The sequence below is a fragment of the Convolutriloba macropyga genome, unplaced genomic scaffold, assembly GCF_964194025.1.
Source record: "Convolutriloba macropyga unplaced genomic scaffold, txConMacr16.3 SCAFFOLD_4001, whole genome shotgun sequence".
NCBI lineage: Eukaryota > Metazoa > Xenacoelomorpha > Acoela > Convolutidae > Convolutriloba > Convolutriloba macropyga.
In genome coordinates, this window is record NW_027451192.1 from 1 (window position 1) to 22424 (window position 22424).

General features: G+C 35.9%; 1 protein-coding gene across 1 annotated transcript; it reads right to left on the reverse strand.

Annotated features, from left to right (window-relative positions):
• Positions 1 to 2487: 2487 nt before the first annotated feature.
• On the reverse strand, positions 2488 to 21517 carry LOC142356467 (tenascin-N-like; the record flags this gene model as incomplete). The annotated part of the gene is made up of 12 exons (XM_075408375.1): positions 2488 to 2778; positions 2842 to 3135; positions 3589 to 3879; positions 6564 to 6854; positions 9078 to 9365; positions 10773 to 11084; positions 11596 to 11895; positions 13705 to 13899; positions 14763 to 14855; positions 17449 to 17760; positions 20466 to 20783; positions 21329 to 21517. Coding segments are annotated over 12 exons (3174 nt in total), but the record flags the coding sequence as incomplete, so codon positions are not given.
• Positions 21518 to 22424: the final 907 nt, after the last annotated feature.

Here is a 22424-nt window from a genome sequence, read left to right on the forward strand (position 1 = left end):
AACATAAGCATGCACATAAAAGTCATAAGAAGAAATTAAAGACGATATAAACTGACAAGATTAAAATGTCGGTATTGATTGTTTTGGTGTAATCTGTTGACTATAGGTATCCAGCAGTGATCAATTATGTCTTCAAAACATGAGAAAGCTCCGTAATGGTGCAAACCGAGTCTTAGAAATCATAATATCCACTTGAGAAAGAACATTTACCAATTGATTTTACCTAACCAGCGATAAATCACTGCAACTAAAATAAGCAACAATTCATCCGAAATTAGGCAGTTTTGTAAAAAAGAAAATTCTTCAAGCCAAATCAAAAGCAATAGGCAAAGTTTTAGTTTTTAAAATTAATTGTCAATTTATGTTTGTTGTATCTGAACGCATTTTTTCAGAAAAAAATAAAAAAACTATCTGAAAAGTTCTCCTCTAACGACAATGTAAATAGATCTACACATCATGAAAAACATAAAATGAAAACATATATATTATCGTTATATCTCTTTAATCACTATGGGGTTGTTAAATCATAGATAACTTCGATTTAGATCGACAAACTTCAACGAAATAAATCTGATGAAATTTCGGAAGTTAACAGAAATCAATAGAGTCATGCAAGCAATGGAAAAATACAAAAAAATAATTCCATGTACTGACATGACAGTACAGAAAAATTAAAGGGAACCAAAAATAATTGAAGGTATTGCTCCTAAACACATCAGAAAAATGTGTCAATTACAATGTTTTTGTTTCCATTTGAATCGTTGTAAAGAGAAACAGTTCCGGCAGATTGTTAAGTATGAAACTGAAATTATAAAAACAAGAGAGAAAAAAACTTATGTCACGCACATATTAATATCTGCTGAGTGCCAGAAGTTAGGTAACATGTTGGTCTTTGACTTCTTGCGTTGTAATCGAATTGTTATAAAAATTGACGTAGGCGACAAACTGAAACAAATGTGGTAGATTTATAATTGTAGAAAAAACCAGAGAAAATTTTGAAGGAAGAATTGTTCTCTGGATACCGAATCAAATTCAAAGATCCATCTGCGGATGGAGATTACAACATTGATTGAAATGAATTGGAAACCAGACGGCGAAACCAAAAAGCGGAATTTACGAATCTTAGAATATTGCTGTAAAATGAAAGCGATGAACATCAGATGTTAAAGGAAATTAAACAAAAACAACCATTTACAGCAATTATTAATTATTTGATTCGTCCTTGGAAGCAAAAAAAAACAATGAGAAGGAGCATTTATAAAATTGAGAGAAAAGCAGAAAAATCTTCCACCAAAACGTATACGTTTCTGGTAAGATTTTAAGATCAGCGTCGCAAATTAGTGTGTATCCTAGCTTATCCCCAATTTGTTTATAAAAGCGCCGAACGGACAAAAAGGACTATTGTTTTTAGAAAATTAGTTTGATGGTAGACGTGTACGGAACTCCAAGTGTAAATCAGTATTGGGCAATTGTAAATGCAATTCTCCTATGTAATATAATTTACTCGCTTTCGCTTGAAATTTGCTTCTTTCAAGCGTATATTAACTGCAGAAAAGATTGGCTTTCAACAGTCGTGGCGGCGCAGGAAGGTGAAGGTGTACAGAGCGGGAGGTCGTGGGTTCGAGCACCGTACGGAGCTTTACTCTTGCACAAAGTTCAAGTCTGACCATTGTAAAATATGACTGAATGCAAGCCTGACAAATCAAAAAAGTGACTTGAATCAGTCTACGATTCAGTAATGATGAGGAATTGCTTTTATACTGGCCCAGTACTGAAACGCACTGGGAGTTAGGTACGGGAAGGTGATCTTAAATTAAAATTTTCAATTGAATGTACACTAATATTCCTTTAACTTTTTTGCCCCACTGCGCCATAATTCCCCAGATTAGGTGTCAGGACGATTTAACGGATTCATTTTACCCAATGGCACTATACCCAATGCCATTTTACCCAACCTGCCATTTTACCCAATGCCATTTTACCTAATGCCAACTCATCAAATTTACTCTATTACTAATTTAAACAGAACAACTATCCAGCCGACTATATAATTAAATGACCTGTGGGACCTGATATGAAACCATCGCAACCGAACATGAGAATATATTGTCCACAATTGTTTTAAATCATCCTTGTAACATGGACTGCTAATTTGTAAGCGGATAATTGAACGAAAAGTTCAAAGAGCACTGGGTAATTTGGTATCGAGTAAAATGGCATTGGGTAAAATGGCAGGTTGGGTGAAATGGCGTAGGGTAAAATTGCATTGAGTATAACAGAATTAAATAAATTGCCATGTAACCCTCAGATTAGACCAGTTAGGTACGTTTCAAAATAACATAAAGTCATCAAAACAAAGATGATCACGTTTTAATCATTACAAATATGGGAAACACACAATGCAATCCAAATTAACAGGATTATTAATAACAATAACAAACAAAACCCTCGCGTCAAATGAAATTGAGAGAAAGTTGATTAACTTACTTGTGCATTTGACAAATTGTGTAAAATTAGTGGATGATACGCCACCACAACCATCAATTTCGGTCTTCAATTGAATCGTGTACTCTGTTCCTGGGGTCAAATCAGACAAAGTCAGTGACTGATTCTTGCCGACAGGACCATCGTTAGAACCATGATTGGGCGAAACAGAGTGTACTTTATAATTGTCAAGAAGCCCGGAGTCAGCCTCTATCTCCGTAGAATTACCTGTTATGTATATTGTTTTCTCGTCAAACGATGATGTGATTGTTGTGTTTTTGGGTTCTCGGGGTACTAAAAGAAACACATGAGGTCAGATTTGGTTGTACCTATTTCGGACTTTTAAAAATTTCTTACCGGTACATTCTACAATGCTCGTATAGTTCAAAGACTCCACTCCAGAACAAGCGGTGATTTTGCTTTTCAGTTCAATGGCGTAAACAGTGCCAGAGGTCAAATTTCTCAAGGTCAACGTAGCACTAACAGCTACAGGGCCATCATTTGTTCCGTCGTTTGGAGTTATTGATTGCAAGTCGTATTCGTCTATGAGACCTACTTCGGCTTCAACGGGCGAAGATGAGGCGCCGGTTATGACAATTTCAGTTGAGTCTCGACTTGTGTCAAGACTGCTGTTTTTGGGCTCTCTTGGATCTAGAAAATGATTGATTAAAGTTTTTGAAGTAATAAGAAAATTTGACACTGGTCGTGGATAATATTTTTGTTTCAAATTTTCAAGGCAAAACTCTAGAGATTTTTTGAAACTTGTTAATTCACTCGGATCTGCAAATGTACATTGACTCTCAAATTTAGTCAATTTACCGATTAAGAGACAGATTTAGTCTCTAACTCTTTAGTTCTCTAATTAGCCCGAGGACACCCAATTCTCTTTGAATCAATCAGAATCTTGGGTTGACCAAATTTTTCTCAGCAAAAAGGAAAAAAAGTTAGAACATCAAGATATCACCGAGTACCAAATCACACTACTATTTCAGCCCTAAATGCAATAACTGCAAATTTTGCTCGCCATTTTTGGAGCAGGCTCATTGGAATTAATTATACTAATTGTAGATAAGTTGGCTTCAATGCGATATGATCATAACTTACTTGTACAATCAACAAATTGAGTGAAATTAGTCGAAGTCACACCACCACATCCATTAATTTCAGTTTTCAACTGGATCGTGTACTCTGTGCCAGGGGTCAAATCAGACAAAGTTAGTGACGCATTTTTGTCAACTGGTCCATCATTTGAGCCATGGTTGGGCGAAATAGAAAAAACGGAGTATTTGTCAATGTGTCCAACTTCGGCTTCCAGTTCTGCTGAGTCGCCAGTGATGTTGATTGAGTTCTCGTTTGCATTAAACGTTATTGTCGAATTTTTCGGTTCTCGTGGAACTGAAACGAGAATCTCATCACAGCACCCAATTTCCGGGTCTTCTCACATGTAGTTCCCAGAACTTACAAGAAAGGAACCCTTCATGAAAAAGTTTGCGAAATTATAATCACAAACACCGCTTTTTATCAGGATTTTTAATGCAACTTAAAAAATTAGTATGATCTCATTAATCTTGGCAACGGATATCCAACATCCCAAAAAATAAAAACTTTTAAGAGCGACAGTTTTCAGTTTCTCAGTTCAGAGTCGCTACTACAAATCGCATAAAAATGAAAAACGAACAAGCCCTATTTAAAAGCATGAAGCAGTGGCAAGTGGCATAGATAAATGTCATGCTGAGAGTCAATGATAGCAGAGTCAAAGGTCACAGGGACAATGATTTTCGTACAACCACAGAAAACGAAGCACAAGGAAACCACTTGGGGTGAATTTTGTCCGGATACAAAACTCTAAAACCAAAAATTTTACATATGACATTGTTTAAAGTTCTAATTTTCGGGTTCTCTTGTTATTACCCATGTTTCCCACTTCAGACAGAACATTAAAATCTTTTGCGCTGAAAAAAAAACGAAACTTTAAATGGCGCTGTGTGGAATTCTGTCCATTGCTAGATTAAATTGCTTGTTATCATAGTAGTGTTATTTGTTTGGAAAGAGCTCAAGGGAGGAGCATTATCCCTTGTTTGGGCTCAATTCTCTTGTAATAATTTTGATAACTCCAACAATGCCAATTCCTAGCACGGAATGAGCTGGTAAAATTGATGAGAATATACGATAGAAGTCTCGAAAATTTGTGTTTTAGCTTGCCCGGGTCGAGGTTTGGCGGTGAAATTTCGTAAGAAATGCGGTGAAATGCGGTGAAAAAAAATAATTTTCACCGCGTATTTCTTACATCTTTTTGCGGTGAATGCGGTGAATCGCGGTGAATTATTTATTTTCACCGCGTTCTCAGTATTCTTACAAAAAAAGAGTCGTCCCCACACGTGTTCGAACCTCTGCCCCCCTGCATGATTTCCACTGCTTAGTCCACTGCGCCAACTTTCACGTACATCATTGAACTTTCTTGTGAATTTAAATCAGATTGAGTAAACCTTGGAAATCATTTGCGGTGAATTTTTGTAAGAAATGCAGTGAAATGTGGTGAATTATTTTTTTTCACCGCATTTCTTACATTATTTTGCCACAAAAAATGATGCGGTGAATTTTTGTAAGAAATGCGGTGAATTTTGTGGTGAATTTTTGTAAGAAATGCGGTGAAATGCGGTGAATTATTTATTTTCACCGCATTCACCGCAATCACCGCATTTCTTACAAAATTTCACCGCATCCACCGCATTTCTTACAAAAAATTACTCTAAAACCTCGACCCAGGTGACTAGAGGGTATTCTGACAGTTGCTTGGCAATGTTAATGTTCATTGCACCCTAGTAAGCACTGTATTTTGTTTGTACATTTCCCATTTAATCTCGGCAAGGCCTTAGTACTGTACCTTAGAAGACTCTGTACGGCCTTGTACATCGTGGTAACAAACTTGACAAGACTGATACAGTTTTAGTCTAAGGCCTACACGGTGGCATGGTACGGCCTCCCCGAATTTTTTTCCCTTGTTCAGAATGGGTAGTTAACGAGTCTTTAATATAATAAAGAAGAATTTTTACAAGACAAAATTTTCAGAAGCGTGTCGCACCCTATCATTTTTACCAGCTATCATTCTTTTAAATTATAAAAATATTCTTGCATAGATTTGATTTCCGTTTTTTGCTAATCTTTATTAGTGAGTTTAATCTTCAACAAAATGATGTCAAATGTTAGCTGGTATTTCGTTTTGAGCCTGAACATTACTTCTATATGCTTCTTTTGAAAAAGACTATCAAACATCATGACTTTTAAAATTATTTTAAGTTAGAATGAAATTAGAATTATTCTAAGTCAAATTTTCTAAGAAGGAAGATGTGTCTTGTAAGACTTTAGAAGACCTGCTCTGTGAAAACTGAACGCAATTCTTAAAAGATATAATAGTCGTTTCATAATAAAGAAATGTGTTAGCAAAAAATGGAAACATTTCAAATTTATACTGTTCGAAAAAACAATAAATAAAATCAATTAAATTACTTCTTAACAGAACAAAAGAGTTAAGAAGTAATTTAATTGATTTTATTTATTGTTTTTTCGAACAGTATAAATTTGAAATGTTTCCATTTTTTGCTTACACATTTCTTTATTATGAAACGACTATTATATCTTTTAAGAATTGCGTTCAGTTTTCACAGAGCAGGTCTTCTAAAGTCTTACAAGACACATCTTCCTTCTTAGAAAATTTGACTTAGAATAATTCTAATTTCATTCTAACTTAAAATAATTTTAAAAAATCATGATGTTTGATAGTCCTTTTCAAAAGAAGCATATAGAAGTAAATATATTTCAGGCTCAAAACGAAATACCAGCTAACATTTGACATCATTTTGTTGAAGATTAAACTCACTAAGGGTTGACCATTAAGATCTTATAAGATATGTTCTGTCTTGATATAAATAGACAACATTCTTGTAGGATCTTATGCTGTGAAGATATGTAATGTTGCAGCGAATGTATTGTTGACTAAGTTTGAAGCGATATCATCTCTGTTTGAGTGGCTTTTTAAATCAAATCTTCCAAAGATAATTAAAAACCCAAATTCAACATACCTGTACACTCAGTGATTGTGGTATAATTCTTTGATTCCAGATTAGAGCAAACTGTATACACACTTTTTAACTCGATTGTGTAAACTTCACCCGGGGTTAACCCATTTAGGTTTAAATCATTGTCGGCATTTGCTGGACCATCATTTGTTCCATGGTTCGGCGTTATAGACTGGATGTCGTACTGGTTAATTGATCCGGCTTCTGCTTCGATTGCAGTTGTTGATCCGTTGATGGTGATTTCGGTCTCAAATCGACTGGTGATTATTGTTGTGTTTTTGGGTTCCCTTGGATCTGAAATTAACTGCTGTTTATTTGGAACTATGCACATTTTATGGCACACAACATCCGCTAACTTAAGCTGTACAAATAATTTGTTACCCTCTAAATGTAGCAGACGGCCAAAAATTTGGGCTTCACAAATTCAATCGATCTAAAATAAGGATAATTTTCATGACACAGCTTTTCAGCATTTTAAGTAATGGTTACGTGACTCTGCTTGAAATCACTGAGAAATTCTGGCGTTTATCGAAAACCGCGAAGCTCGATGTGACTTCTGCAGAATCGCGTAACCATGCTTAAAACACGGAACGCGCTCGTTTTAAAACAACGAAAGTCAACGGAAGTCAACTTCTGGCTAAGTAGGATCTTCTGGCATTTGAACTTCTTCTGGTACTGCAGACTGTCGGCGTTTTGAAATATGCACGTGAGTGTTTTAAGTGCTGATAGATTTTCAATGAAATTACTAATACGGATGCAGACAACTGTTCTTTCCGACAACAATTGTTTCCAAAAAAAATACAGCATTCAACAATAATTGGCGTTGAATTGGTAGTAATAGCAGTGTTGTTAGAAGCCCTTAATTGCTGAGTTTTTTTTCACTCAGCCTCTCAGAATAATGGAACGCATTTAATTGTTTTCCTGTTGGGTATATTTACAAATAATTGGGGATATTTAATTGAATGGATTCAATTAATGTCTCGCCCAGTGGGAATCGAGACCGGTCGATACAAGTTTTGGTGACCCGATTGTGAGGTCAGAAGTTACTTCTCATTTTTGTTTTTGATAGCGCTGATGACATTATTAAAAAAACTAACTTCAAATTGGACGAATGCGTGTTACGACTATTATTTGTAATAGTTAGAACTGATTGCTTCTAGAATTCGTTTTCAAATCTCATTTTAAAACTAATCTCAAAAATATAATTTGTTTTTTATTGATCGCAGCAAAAAATGTCTACTGTGCCTCAATACTTCCCTGTAATAGACCTAAAATTTAAAAAACCTATTAATTCCTCGTGGGGGGTAATATCGAATTAAATTACATGGTCGAGGACCCTATTTAAAGTCGACACTAATTCTTTAATAATTCAAGCCAATTTCTATTCATCTACAAAGATTTTTCAGGTAAAAAGTTCCGCCAACATCTGGTGTTGATATCCCGACCTTCTCCAACCTTACCCACTGGTTAACCAACTGCTCTACAAATCCTACAAATCCTCTATATTGTCCAGCCATAATCCGGGACACGTTTTTTGACCCTCCAAATTCCAGGACACATTCTATTGTCCAGCCAATTTCCAGGACTCGTTTTATTGTCTAGCCAAATTCAAGGACGTTTATTTTAGTTCCACCAGCCAAAGTCGAGGACATCACTTAAAAACCAAACAAATTATTTTCATGCCAAAAATCTATCCAGGACAATCTTTTCATGCTTTATATTGGTCGAGGACGGTCTTTTGATTATTCCAGATCCAGACTAGGGTTCAGTCTCTCTTGTTTTGTCATAGTAAAATTTGGGATCTTTTCCGTTTGCGCCCCCTCCCAAGCATATCATTAACACCCCTCAGACGCACTTGCGTTGTTTTTACATAATGATTTACTATGTAATGAACCGTGCTCGGTTGCTGGAGGAACATAACGTAGTGGAGGGCACAACTGAAAATATCCAAAAATTCTACAAAAAAGATTTGTAGTTTAAAAGATTTTTAGGATCTTTTTCTTTTCTGCCCCCAATACGCTAAGCACCCACATTTACAGCGCACAGCATTATTGAAAAAATGCACGAGCGCTCAAGGGGTGACCATATTATGCACCTAAAAAGATGGGGTGACAAAAGGAATGAATCCGATTTTTCACACCTGTCTAACAAAGGTCATTAACTATTTATCACACTCGCTCTTAATTTTCTGAGTTAGAGAGAAAAAAGCCGTAAACTCTAACTGTTCAGGCGCTCAGGATGTGATACAGTTGTTCCAGTTTTTGTCATAAAAACAAAATATTAATATTTAGGAATAAAAATTTTGTCTTTTAACGGGACCTCTCTTCTGATAATTTTAGTTTTGAATAGGCAAACATTGTGTCCCCTTAAAAAATCCTTTCATGACAGAAAATCAAGCAAGAACACTAAGTTTTAAAAAAGGTAGTAGGATATTTTTTTTTTAAATATTGAAAGAAAATTAATGAAACCTCCGGTCAATTTGATTTTCCACTGGGTTCCAGTTTTTTTAACACTTACACGTGCACGCTGACGTCACAGCACTGTCTGTCGTCAGCTCCCCACTCAAACCACAATCAGTCCCCCCGCTTGAACCCAATTTGACAGTTATTGTGAAGTTGTACTGAGATCCGGCCGATAAACCAGTGACAGTCTTGACCAGATCTGTACTGTTGATGAGATCAGTGAAGGGTCCGACATCTGCCGGAAGCAGGGCGATGTCGAATTTGTCCCAAACCCCGCTGATGGTGGTAATGTTGATTTCGGTTTCAGATTCGGAGTCTAGAGTAACTGTGGGAACGTCAGGCACTGAAATGACAAGTTTTAATGATTATTTTTTCATCAAAATGATACACGTCTGAGCAGACCGTGGCAGACCGTATTCACTCGATGAACAGTACCCAGGTTGAGGTCCAGACTCAAATTGGTTTATGATCAGACCCAGTCGAGCGCACACCCGTGTGTTCAAAGACCGAAATTACAGGGTCTGGAAGGAAGTTCGAACGCACTACAGTCTGGACGATGGTCTGGAGATGGTTTGATCAGAGCTCGATTTGGTCTGAAAAGTCTGGCCATAGGCGGATTCGAGCGCACTTGGGTCTGATCAGAGCCGATTTCGAGCGCAATTGGGTCTGATCATAACCTCCTCGAGCGCACTTGGGTCTGATTAGAAATGTTTTCGAACGCGATTGGGTCTGATCAGGGACCATTTCGAGCGCATTATTTTTTTCATTTTTTTGTTTTTTTTACTGAAAGATGTTGGCTCTTCATGGCCTGGGTTCGGTCTGATCAGGGGTCAATTCGGTCTGGAAGGTCTGATTTCGAATGCATTCTTTTTTCAATTTTTTTGTTTTTTTATTGAGGGATGTTGGTTCTGCCAAGAGGCAACAATAAAGCAGTGTTCCGATCAGAGACTCATCTAAAGTCCGATGACTCTGATCAGAAACAAGGAGTCCAGCTGATAGCAAATGTCGGTCCCCTCAAGAGGAAATTTTGATTAACTGAAGACCGTTTCTTGTGGAAAGCTGTCTAAGTTCATCCATTGAGTCAGAAATATGAACTAAGGGGTAGGGTATATAAAATTTTTTTCTCAACAGTTAGGTTTCGTTTTCATTAGCAATATTTTCAGAATTGGCTTTTCCTTAGATGATTTTAATATTGCAAACACCAGTTTTTATGAAATGAATATATATTATAGCAAAATTAAGAGATTTGTTCATAATAAAAATTTTTCTCTGATCAGACTATTTTGAGCGCACTTGAGTCTGATCATAGTCTGATTAAGCTCTGGGCAATGTTCTGAATTTGAGTCTGGACCATGGTCTGAAGATGGTCTGATCAGAACATCTTCGGTCTGAAAAGTCTGATCAGAGACCTTTTGTGTCTGGAAAGTCTAATCAGAGGTATTTTGGGTCTATAAAGTCTGATCAGGGTGAATTTTTGTCTGGAAAGTCTGATAAGAGATAATTTCGGTCTGGAAAGTCTGATCAGACGAAAATTTGGGTCTGTACCTCAACCTGGGTACCCCCCTCCAACGGGGGGGGGGGGGGGTTGGGAGGGCCTAGTATACGCTGAACCGCTGAATTAAGATCTCCAATATTCCAAATGCTACATAATACTATGGTGTTATGAATGCCAAATGATGGAGATATCAATTAGCATATTCATAATGACACCCCCCCACTTAAATTATGTACCGCAGTGCTTATTTTGTACCTGTGCAAGCTGTAACAACATTCACATCGCTATCCACAATATAGTTGCAAGTTGTGGGTCCCGAGCCAACTTCAGTTACGACGCTGATGTTGTACTGCGTTGCCGGACTCAACCCAGTAATCTGGAGGTCAGCCGATGTTGTCGCAGACCCAGTTTCGTTCCGGTCAAAAGAGGCAAAGTCGCTGACAGCTGTGATTGAGAATTTGTCAAAATTGGAACTGGAAGGCGTTGAAATCGATGAACCCTTGAGAGTTATAGTGTCGTTTGTTGATTCAACAGCGCCCGATGATGCTACTATTGGAATATCTGGTTCTAAAAAATTTCAGAATTTATGGTCGTTGCAATCATTTTGGCAAAAACTTGCTGATCAGCTAGAGAGCAACTTTTAATCAAAAATTTTAATCAAAAATACATATATTCAACCACTTACTCATTATTACTCATTCATTACTCACTCATTATTTCTGTTTTCAAAATTGTAACAAGAATCTAAGTTCCAGAATATTCATGAACTTATAGCCCATTTTGAAGTCTTCTTTGAAAAAAAAAACACTTCGGTTGATTTTAACCGCTTCCTGAAATCGTAGGACAAAATTTCCGATTCCAAAGTCTGGATGAAAATGATCTCAAAACGGCCTTTTAATGATAATTCTGACGGCCACCATCTTTCTCTTCCCTCGCAAAATCCTCGATGTCCTGTTTCTTCGTTTTAATTGGATCTAATACTTTTCACAGTGTCAGCAATTTTGCAATTGACGGACTAGATAACGGGCTAGACTGAAAACGTGAAAAATATGCGCTTGAAAGAAATTTGAAATCTTACGTGTGCAAAAGTTCTCGAAAAATGTCTCCAAACTTTCTTTGGAGCTTGAACACACAGTCAACACATTCACAATCCCAATTTTGTATGAGGTTCCGGGGCTCAAACCAGTAACCGGCATTGCAACGTTGCTCGCGACTATGTCTGGCGATGCAGAACCACCCACCGGATCTGTGGAGCTCAGTTTGTAGTTTGACAATGGACCCTGTGTCGCTTCTATCGTTAGGTTGTCCGGGTTTATTGTGATTTCATCAGTCGCCGTTCCAGTGGCGTTTATCCCGGTTATATTTGGAGCACCGGGTACTTAACAAACAGTTTATTTGTTTTATTTTTGGGTAATTATGAACCCGAGCTGAACTCATATTTCTAAAGGTGATAAAGTTATACTAACCTTCTAAAAGTGCGGTTGCACATAGGATTCAACATACGATAAGAATTTAATTTGCAAAAGAAGAAAAAAAAATTGTTTGAAAATAATCGTATTTTAATTCACATACTGAACATAAAAAAGCTTATGAGTCACGATCGTTCAGTCTATTTTTCTATAAACTAGAAGACAAGAAAACGGGGGTTCAAAAACTTTTGACATAAAATTATATTTTTTTTGCAAATAATTTCTTTCATTCACGTCGTTTTGCTGCGATCCAACTCAAGCAGTTCCATTTAAAAATCCATAATAATTTGCTAAACTTTAAAGAATTACATTGCACTTTCTATAAAAAACTTGTCATGGAAATTTAAAGAGTAAATTACGTACCGCATATTAGGTATTAAATCCGAGCGTCTTACAAAAAATAAAGCGAGTATTAAATCTTCTCTCCGAAAATTTTCCAAATTCGGTCCACGAAAAAAAAAATTCAAAAAAGAATGAAGACGAAAACTCTGTACAAATAGTGTTACAAAGTGTAGCTTGTTAACTATTAATTTTCTAGTTTGATGAAAAATCTTTTCATCAGCTGAGTAAGCTGAAAAATTTCTGCTTCAGATTCAACACCGGTCATAATTTAGGTTCCTACCAAACTTACCAAGCCACCTAGCTTCGCAAAAATCAATTGAAATAAGAAAAACAGGATTTTGAAGCACTTCATTTTCAACTGAGATTAAATAATGATTAAAAATTTAAGTCAAGACAAACAAAGGTTCGTGTTGTTTTTCTCTTTGGACTGAAAACAAGAAGGCTCGCTAATGTGCATATGTGCGCTTGTGACATATAGATGATGTTTTCTATAACACGTTCTCTTTTTTCGTTAAATTTTCATATTTTGTTTTTATTTTTAAACCCTTTTTCTCTGCTTTAAAATTTCTGACATTTTACAAAATTTTTTTCTCTATTATTTGGTATCATAGAAGTTCCATTTTTACTTTTTCCGGAACCGAAAAAATTACAAAGAAAAGAACTAAAAAGTTTGGAGCGAAATTGACAATTGAAATCTATTTGTGTTTTGGAGGTCTGAAAAAGATCTAGAGGGTGCAATAGGGTATCCGTTGTCATATACACAGCCGTGGGACATCACAAAAATTGCAATATTTTTGGATGATGGATGATTAAGTTTAATAAATTTTTCAGATGCTCTTAAGCGACATTGAAACCATTGAAATATTTTTTGTTCGATGTGAGCCGCTCCAGTTCCTTGGTAACAATTAATGTTCTGATTAATGTTTTTGTAGAATTCTCAAATAATTTTTAATATCACAATCAGTTTTTTTGAAATGTTTTCATTGCGAATTTGAAATGTTAAAAGTGGAGAAATGCGAAAAAAAAATTATGCAGAAATTGAAGCCTTAATATCTCTCCAGAAATAAAAAAAACGTCCTAAACAATCGATTCAAATTTTAATTGGCTTTCCAATTCAACCACTTTTTGTATGTCTCTTCAAAACTAATAAACTGGCTAAAAATTGGCCAAGCTGAAAAGAATTAGGGCTGATAAAAATAGCAACACAAAAGAAAATTCGGGCGGTTAGAACAATGCGGCAATTCAAGCAAAGGAAAATTAATGTTGCACCGCAACAAAAATGACGAACTGGGATTTAAATTTTAAATTTTTGATATTACTTGAACTTAGTTGATCGTTTAGTTAAGTTTTTGACAATCAATTTTTTTGTAACTCACACGTGCACGCAGTTATGGTCTGAAATGCCACCAAATCCGCCAAATCAGTGATTCCGCAATCCGTCGTTGTTCCAAAATATGTTGTCACTTCCACCGTGTACTGGGTAGCCGGTTCGAGTCCGGTCAAGTTCACGGGTATTGACCCATCGGTTCCAGTAACATTTGTGAAATTAGCTGGCGGACTTTGCACAGTTACTATTTTAGAGAAGCGTTTCTTCCGTTTGAAATTTTCCTGCAAATTTTCGTACGTTTTCATATCAAAAATACTCCGCAAAATACCTACGTTTTCATATTACCGACGATTTATCATATTTTTCAGACCAAACATACAGAAGTTTTCTTAAATACTAAAACTGAAGAGATTAAACATTTCTCACGAATAAAAACAGATGATACCCAAGAAGCCGAACAATTCGGGGCTATCTTACGATTTGAAACAATTATGCCAACGATTTCTTAGAAATATTGGTTCTTTTCCGTTTGTGCACCCCTCCCCCCAGTACGTTATGCTCCCATTACATAGTAGCACGTGCCATTACATAGTAAATCATCATGTAAAATTATGGCGCGTGTGTCGGGGGTGCAAATAGTATGCACCCACTAAGATGGGTGGGGGGGGGGGGGTAAGCACAAACGGAAAAGATCCGAAATATGTCTCAACTGTTCGTGTTTTTCCCAGTTGAATATTTAGCGGTTGTATTTTACCTTGTCTCTAGCCATTTCTTGTGTCCTAGTCAAGTAGTTTATACAGTTTTTTTTACTTTGACTTGACTCTCGACGTTAAAAAGTGCTAAACTTCTCGTGGACTTGGATAGGTGTCATTTGTTCATTTTGTCAATTTATATTTTTAATTTTTTTACTTGTTGTTTATTTTTTGATCATGGGTCTTGCTTTTATCAGTTGATTGTTTTCAGTATATGATCCTTGTATATCGGGAAAATCTACCATCGCAAATGCTTGTATGATTACATAATTCATATAAGACGATGTATCATTAGCGGAATTTTATGTCGTGACCGACAATGGGTTGTTCAAAGAAAAAGAGATTGAACGCTTCCCGGTGTAGTTATCAAATGTTCCTCCGACTGATTCGATTTCGATCGCTGTTGAGTACTCGTTACTGCTTAAAGTGATATTTGGAGAGTCAGGAGCTGAAACAAACCAACACTCAAATTTGCTATAACTATAACTGTAAGTCTTAACTACATAATTATAACAATAGCAATCTATCTAAACTAAAAAAAGTTTTTGGACCTTTTCCGTTTTTGACACCCTAGCTTAGTGGGTACAGTTTATGTGTAACCTCCCCCCCCCCAGCGCACGTGCCATATTTTGGCATAATGAGTTATGAGTTACAATGGCACTTGCTTTGAAACTGGAGGGAGCATAACCATAACGTACTGGGGGGCACAAACGAAAAAGGCTTGATTTCATAGTTATCACTATAGCCATTAAAAAACTGTATAATTCAAAAATTTTTATAAATTTTAGGTGGGCCTTCAAATTTTTGAAAGTAGCTGTTTGGCCAAGAACTCTCCTAAAAATCCGATTCAATAAATCAAGATATTACGATAGAATAATGTCAACAGAAGTCATAACAGAAGTCAGCGAGTAAAAAAAAGTAAGTAGGACTCAATTTTTTCAGCTAATCGAAGAATATTTGGATCCATTCTGCCCCCCCCCCACTTGCAATTTTTTTCACGCCCCCACTGACAAAATATGTGATATTATATAGCAAGCTAAAATTTAAAAAAAATATTTCACCCACTCCTGTGGTGCGTAAAAGTTATATGACCACTAACTTGGTGGGGAACAAAACAAAATAAATCCGACTGCTCAAGTACAAATTGTTTTGTTTTCTTACGATTAAACTTCAATCAAAATTTATACCAATATTCCTTAGGTTGTTCATTTTAAAAATAAATGTTATGGTTTAGTTTGATTTTAGTAAACTTCAACTTTTAAAAACATAATTTTTAAGATCAATTTTTCTAATCAACCATGCAGTTTATCAAGAAGCTACGTATTAATGAATATATTTTTTATAAACCTAAGAAACAAAACTTGACGCTTAAGGTAAAATCGGATATATTGAAACACGTCGTTATTGCTTTTAGTGGACTGTTTTTTAATATCTATACAAGACTATCACGGCGCCGGAATCAAATTTTTCTTCTCCTTTCTTAAAGAAAATTTTCATTATTGTCATTTCAGATTGCCCGTAAGCTTTCACAATAGGATTTATGAAATTACTTGTTGACAATATCTTGGTAACTCCATCTAGCTCATATTTAAAAAAATTTGACGCTGATTGTTCACAGGAGCTTGAAAATAATCTATTGAGTTCGAAAATACTAAGCTCCTTAAACTAGGTGTTTTGCGGTGTTTTCACAAAATTTCCCATTTAACAAAAACTACAAAGTGAGCTTTCCTCATGTGACCTAATTGCACCCCAATTTCTTTTATTGCGGGTCCGAACTCAATTTTTAAAAATAAATTCTTCAGAAAAATAAAACACTTTCCTTGCTACTAAATGATATTCTACTAAAAAGGTAAGGACTTCCTGATCATTTCAGTATGCCAATTCGATCAAAAAGTTAGCACTTGCATTTTGTCTTCAAATTGTCTTTTTGAGGTGGTTTATGAGAAAGAAACTATATTTTTAAGAGTTTGTCTGAAAATTGTATCAACGCAAAGTAAAGAGTCATGAGCTACTATGAGGCATTTCAGTGGGTTTTTTCTTTTTAAATCTTTTTGGAATCTTTTTTGAATAATTTTTCCTGCCAACTTCTACCCTAGACGATTTATTTTCAATTACTTTTGTATGCATTTCGTGCACTTGATGTTGATTTCAGGTTGACTTTTTTGTAATTTTCTCCACGGAAATTCAAAATTGTATTGCATAAAAATTGGGCAAACAGTAATAGTATAGAGCGGTTTAACTAAACATCATTTCTGTTAAAGCATAGAATAGGGCGGTAGATTAAAATAGAGATAGTTTCTAAGTGTGGCAATGGTCCAACTCGATTTTAGAATATCCTGGAAATTGCTGTTTTGGGTTTTCCTATAGATATTAAGAGAGTATGTACTTTCTCCACGTATTAAGATAGTGCATAGGTCAACCCACCTTTTTTATGTACCTAGTACATGTTTTTACTTTAGTTAAAACAGTTTCCTTTACAGTTTTGGCAGTACGAGCATATCGGTTGGTTATTTTTCGAACCTCCCCTAGTTATAAATAGCCGGTATGTTCGGTTTCAAATGTCAGAAATCGTCGATATTCTCGGTGTCGAACGTAAGAAAGCTTCGGTATGTTCGGATTTTTAAAAAAGATCTTTTTGAGTCAACCTTTCGAATAATATGTATTAGGAATAAAAGATTGCTCGATCTCTTCAGTTACCTTATGCATATTAAATTGTAAACGAGATCATCGACAGCAAAAGTTTGGAAAATCCCAGTTTTTTAGAGTATTGTCGAAATTTCAATTACGCCCTCTGCGTAACTTGACTGCGATAGTTTAGGTATCGCAGCTTGAGGTCTTAGACTGAAAAGGGAATTTCTGATCAGACCCTGCTACCCCAAAGTGCACCCCCCCCCTCTGATCAGCCGCCAAGCTCCATCATTTTGCAAATTTCCACGGGAGCCTGGCCCCGACTGTTTCCAGACGATTTTCCAGAGTTTCAAATATAGTTATAATACTTTTGTTATGGCCACAGAGGATTCGTAAAATTTAACTTAACTTACTCGTGCAAACTTTCACTGTAGTAGATCCAGTACTCGTAAATGGCCCATTAATACAACTGGTCGAGTCGCCGAATGTGGATTTTATTTCGATTGAATACGAAGATCCAGATGTGAGTCCAGTGGATATTGAAATGTTACCCGAGCCCACAGTGGCGTTGCCAGTGGGGGTTGAGAACCCCGGGACTGTCGGGTTGACTGATTGGATGAAGTAGGTGTCTAGACTTCCCGTAGATTTGACAGTTACTCCGGAACCCAGGATTGTAATGGTGGAATTGGTAACTTCAGCTGATGTCACTATAGGCTCTTCGGGTACTGAAAGGGAATAAAAATTTTGTTTTATAAAATGACCATAAGTTTACTTGTTAAATTATAATGCTTAAAAAACTGCAGAAGGACACTTATGGGTTATTTCTCATTATAAAACATATGGAATTTTTAACAACTCCAATTAAACACTTGACTCCAGATTGAGGTCCCGTACCAATATGACCTCCCTAGTCGAGGAACGAACGGAAAAAAATGAAAGAAATGAGCGATATTTGAGCGGACAGGTTAGCAAAATCCGCTCAAAGCCCTGACATTTTTTTACCTGAATGAGCAGAATTTGAGTGGAGCAAAAAATGCAAGAAATGAGCGGAATTTTAGCGGAATAAAAATGCAACAAGTGAGCGGAATTTGAGCGGAATAAAAATGCAACAAATGAGCGGAATGGTCGGAATGAGCGAAATTTTTTAATACCTGGCTGCAGGGGGCCACATCTCCAGTTAAAATAGGAAGAATAAGTAGCTGATACTGTGTCAGATAATTGTCTTAAGAATTAAAAACCAAATTCGAGATTTTTTCCCTGGAATTTTTGGATTTTTTGGATTTTTTTTGGATTTTTTTACCCTCCTCCTATTTTTCCTGGCTTGGGACAAGCAGTGGCGGAGTTAATTTTAAAATAGCAATAGGAGAACTGATCAAACCATCCCAGCTTGAATTGACCTCTGATTGGACTTTCACGCTCTCAGAGCTCGAAATACGATGAAAATCATCTCTCATATGTTGGACTGTTGCAAACCATTCAAGAACTGTTTCCGATCGAAATGATCAATGATCAGATTAGTTATAGACGGTCTAGGAAAAAAACTTACCGAATTTTAGATAGGAAATAAACCCCCTACACAAAAAAACCACCTGATTTTAGATGGCAAATAAACCCCTAGTGAAAAAAAGCCGCTCAATTTTATATAGGAATTAAAAATCCATGGAAAAAACCCCATTTTAATATTGAATTTTGCTCGTAATGATTTTTTCAGTTGTGATAGTTTTAAATAAAGTCCCATGAACCGGTGAGACATGTCAATGGCCTGCGAGGTATGGCCCTAAAGCGCTAAATACTTATCTTCTTAGTAGTCAAGTGAAAGTAAAGTAATTCCGTGGGGGTTTATTTTTCATCTAATTTTAAGTCTTTTTTTTTCGTGGAATTTTTGTCCAAAGCTGGTTCTAGGCCATTGCCCAGTGTTTGGTGCACTTGAACTGATCTCTTGTCAGGCCGAGAAAAAAATTATGACGTGCCATACAGAGTGATTTTCTGCTTAACAAATGTTTTCTACAATCAAATTTTGCAAACTTTTCCTGCTCTAAAAAATTTTCCAGACGACGTTTTAGAAAGGCAAAATGCGAACGCGTAAGTGCGAACTAAAATGGCTTGATAAGAGTCTCGGAGACAAGAGAGACAGTGATTTAAAACAATACAAACTTTGTTTTTTTTTCTTTTGAATGCGCAATTTGGACAAACAAGTACAAGTCAAATTATTTAACATTTATAGAAAGAAAAAGAGATAAACGCCATTTTACGGAATATTCACCGCATGAAATCTACAGTGGAATTTGCATCGCTGCTGTTTTGACAACAATCTATCGGATCTTAGGGGGTAACATTTTTTCTTAAAAGATCTGGTATGATAAAAAATCTGGCGCGACAGCATAAAATATAAAGGTACCTAAAAAATTTTGAAAATGTCTCCGGCGTATAAGTGAACTAGTGGGATACTGGACATTTGTCTCTGCATTTTAGCCTTGACATAAAATCTTATCTTACCTAGAAATGACTTAGTAAGTAACCTTGCTAATCTTAATATATATATTTTGCGAAGTTTTCATGTTTTTTCAAAGTGTGATGGGGCCTCGCCTTAAGCTTACATTAACGACGTTTTACAAAGATTTTTCGGGCCATTTCTTTTAAAAAACAGAGGTGAATTTTGTTGAAAAAATCAAATTAATGTCATGTTTATCAAAGTGTTTGCAAATTAATGTGAGAATTTGCAAATTTTGCAGACTAATTCAAAATTTGCAAAATCTGTGTGCAAATAATTGCAAATATGATATTTTACCGAGTTTGTAAATCAATTTGCAAATTTTGCAAACTCGACTTTGGGTTTCATCTAGGGATGTCCTTTAAACGCTGCCTTAGAAATATTAACTCGGCTTCATTGCGGACTCGTGAAGACTTTGCTAGATCTTAATGCGGTTTTCATTTAAACCTTATATGACACCTTTCTCCGGCCTCAAATTTTTGCAGTTAGGGTAACCAGGGAATGGAAAGTGGTCCAAGGGAGAGCTATTTTGCTCTACTGAGGCGCTAATTTAGCAAAATAGTCCCTACGGATGACAAACGAATTGATTCGATTAGATTTCTTATGTTGTACGTTCAGTGGTCTGATATAACGAGTTTTGATTCAAAAATTGTCTAAAATAATGCGCAATAGACCTTATAAATCTCGATAAAGCTGTTTTCTTTTGTGCAAGATCTTGTAAAATTTTGCATCATGAAAGATCTTATGATACAGAATTTTATTTGAGGAAAATATGTAAGATTTTATCAGAATCGTATTAAGAAGTAGGTTGTGAAAGATCTGACGATAGTGACGCTAATCTTATGCGAAGTGTATTCCGAAAATTGACTCATCTGAAATTCGCTACTTAGAATTTAAGAAAGACTATTTCAACGCATTTTCAAATCATCGTGTACTAACATGTGCAAACATTATCTAGACTTCCCGTAGTCAAACTTTGTTTATTTCCACAGGTTGTGGCCGCAATTCCATGAAACTCAAACTGGTAGCTCGTTGACGCGTTCAATGATGTTATGGTCATCGAAGCATTCAAAAGGACAGTACTATCGGAATTGCTTCCACCAGCGGGGGTGGATTGGTGGAATTCATAATAGTCCAGATTTCCAGAAGCGCCAGTTTTGGCAACGAGGGTGCTGGCTGCGTCAATTGTGATTGAACTGACAGTTTCTGTGACCGCGACTGCTGATGTGATTGGAGCAAAATCGGGAGGATTTGGTGCTGAAATAATTGTTTTCGTAATGGCGAATGATTGTATTGTTGAGAAAACAAAAAATAAAAATTAAGTGCAAAAAAAAGCTTTTATAGCATCTCTCTTTCATTTTAGTTCGGTTTTTGTAATAGCTGGGAGGGGCGCCAGCCGTTTAGGAGAAATATTTATCATTGCCATTCAAAATCGATAATTTTTTTGCCGTTTTCTTGAATGTAATAAATAATTGATAGGTTTTTAGGGAACACTCAAAACGGCTTTGCTTTCCAAAAAAATGTCTGACAAAATCTACTTTTTTCTTATCACATCCACTCTCTCTGTTATTCAAGACTTTCAGAATTTTGGAAAAGATTGAAACTGATGTCAAAGCTTGACATGTTAACTTTCTGCAAAACGAAAATTCTTTTTCACATATATTTTTACTATTGATACTAAGGGCTTTTTATTTATATAGATTAACGCATAAGTGTTTAAACTTGGGTAATATTTACAAAATTTACATCTTTAATTTGCAAACTAAAGTTTTCTATTGAAAGTTACATTTTAAGTGTCTTACTTGTACAAAATGGCTGTGCTGCTGGACCGCTGTCCAGTTCTGAAGCATTAGCAGAATTTTCAACTTGCTGAACAATAATTGAGTAGGAAGTTCCAGGGTCCAGGCCGTCAATGGTTGCTATTAGTGTGACCGGGTTTCCGGGTACAGAGTCCGCATTTGTCACTGTCGGGTTTACATTTGGACATGCAGCTAAAATAAGAAAGAATATTCTGAAATCATTGAATTTATGTTTTACAAATCACCGAAAAATTCTCGGATAATTTTTTTTTCCTGATATTTAATTCGTGTTATTAAAAATTTATCGTTTCCTCGGCTTGTATAAATTTAGTTATTTGTTTAGTTGAGATGATAAGAAATGAATTTGACATTGTTTCAATTTGCTCCTCGCGTTTTATTCCCGCTTTCAAGCTTTGTTCAGATATAAAATTGAATAGAAATTTAATGGTGTGATTCTTAATCAAGCACAATTCTCTGTTATGATCATTGTGAATAGAGAAGAAATGTTCTGGTTCATTGTTGAGTTCAATTTCAGTATTGGTTACGTGACACTGGTGAAATCACTGAGAAATTTGGCATTAATCGAGAACCACGTCAGTTAGAACCCGGGTTGACCACTATACACCGATCTTAGATGACATATCAAAGTCATATATGGAGTGTATGGCTTCTTAGATACCATAGCAAGATCATGCAAGAAATTTTCCTTAGACTTGGATGGAACCAAATATGGCCTTTGATATGGTATCTAAAAAGAGTCATCCCGGGAATTTTGAAAGCGACTTGATAAAAGGTACTTAAATTTCTGAAACACAAACTTGCAACTTTGAAATCTGTCGCTACTAGTAGAATTATCTGGCGCTATAGAATTGGCAATGCAGACACCGTTCACGCGCGCCTTTTCAAGCAGGGCTCAGTTCGCCACTTAGCTGCTTTTAGATTGAACTTTGAAGTAAAAAAAAACTTGAATTCCAAATGCATCCAATTACTTATCAATGATATAGAATTCGGTATTGATTAATAGCTATTACTTTAATTAAATAAATCAAATTGCAACGGTCAATTTAGTTGTCAATATTATTATCTGTAACGTAGTAGA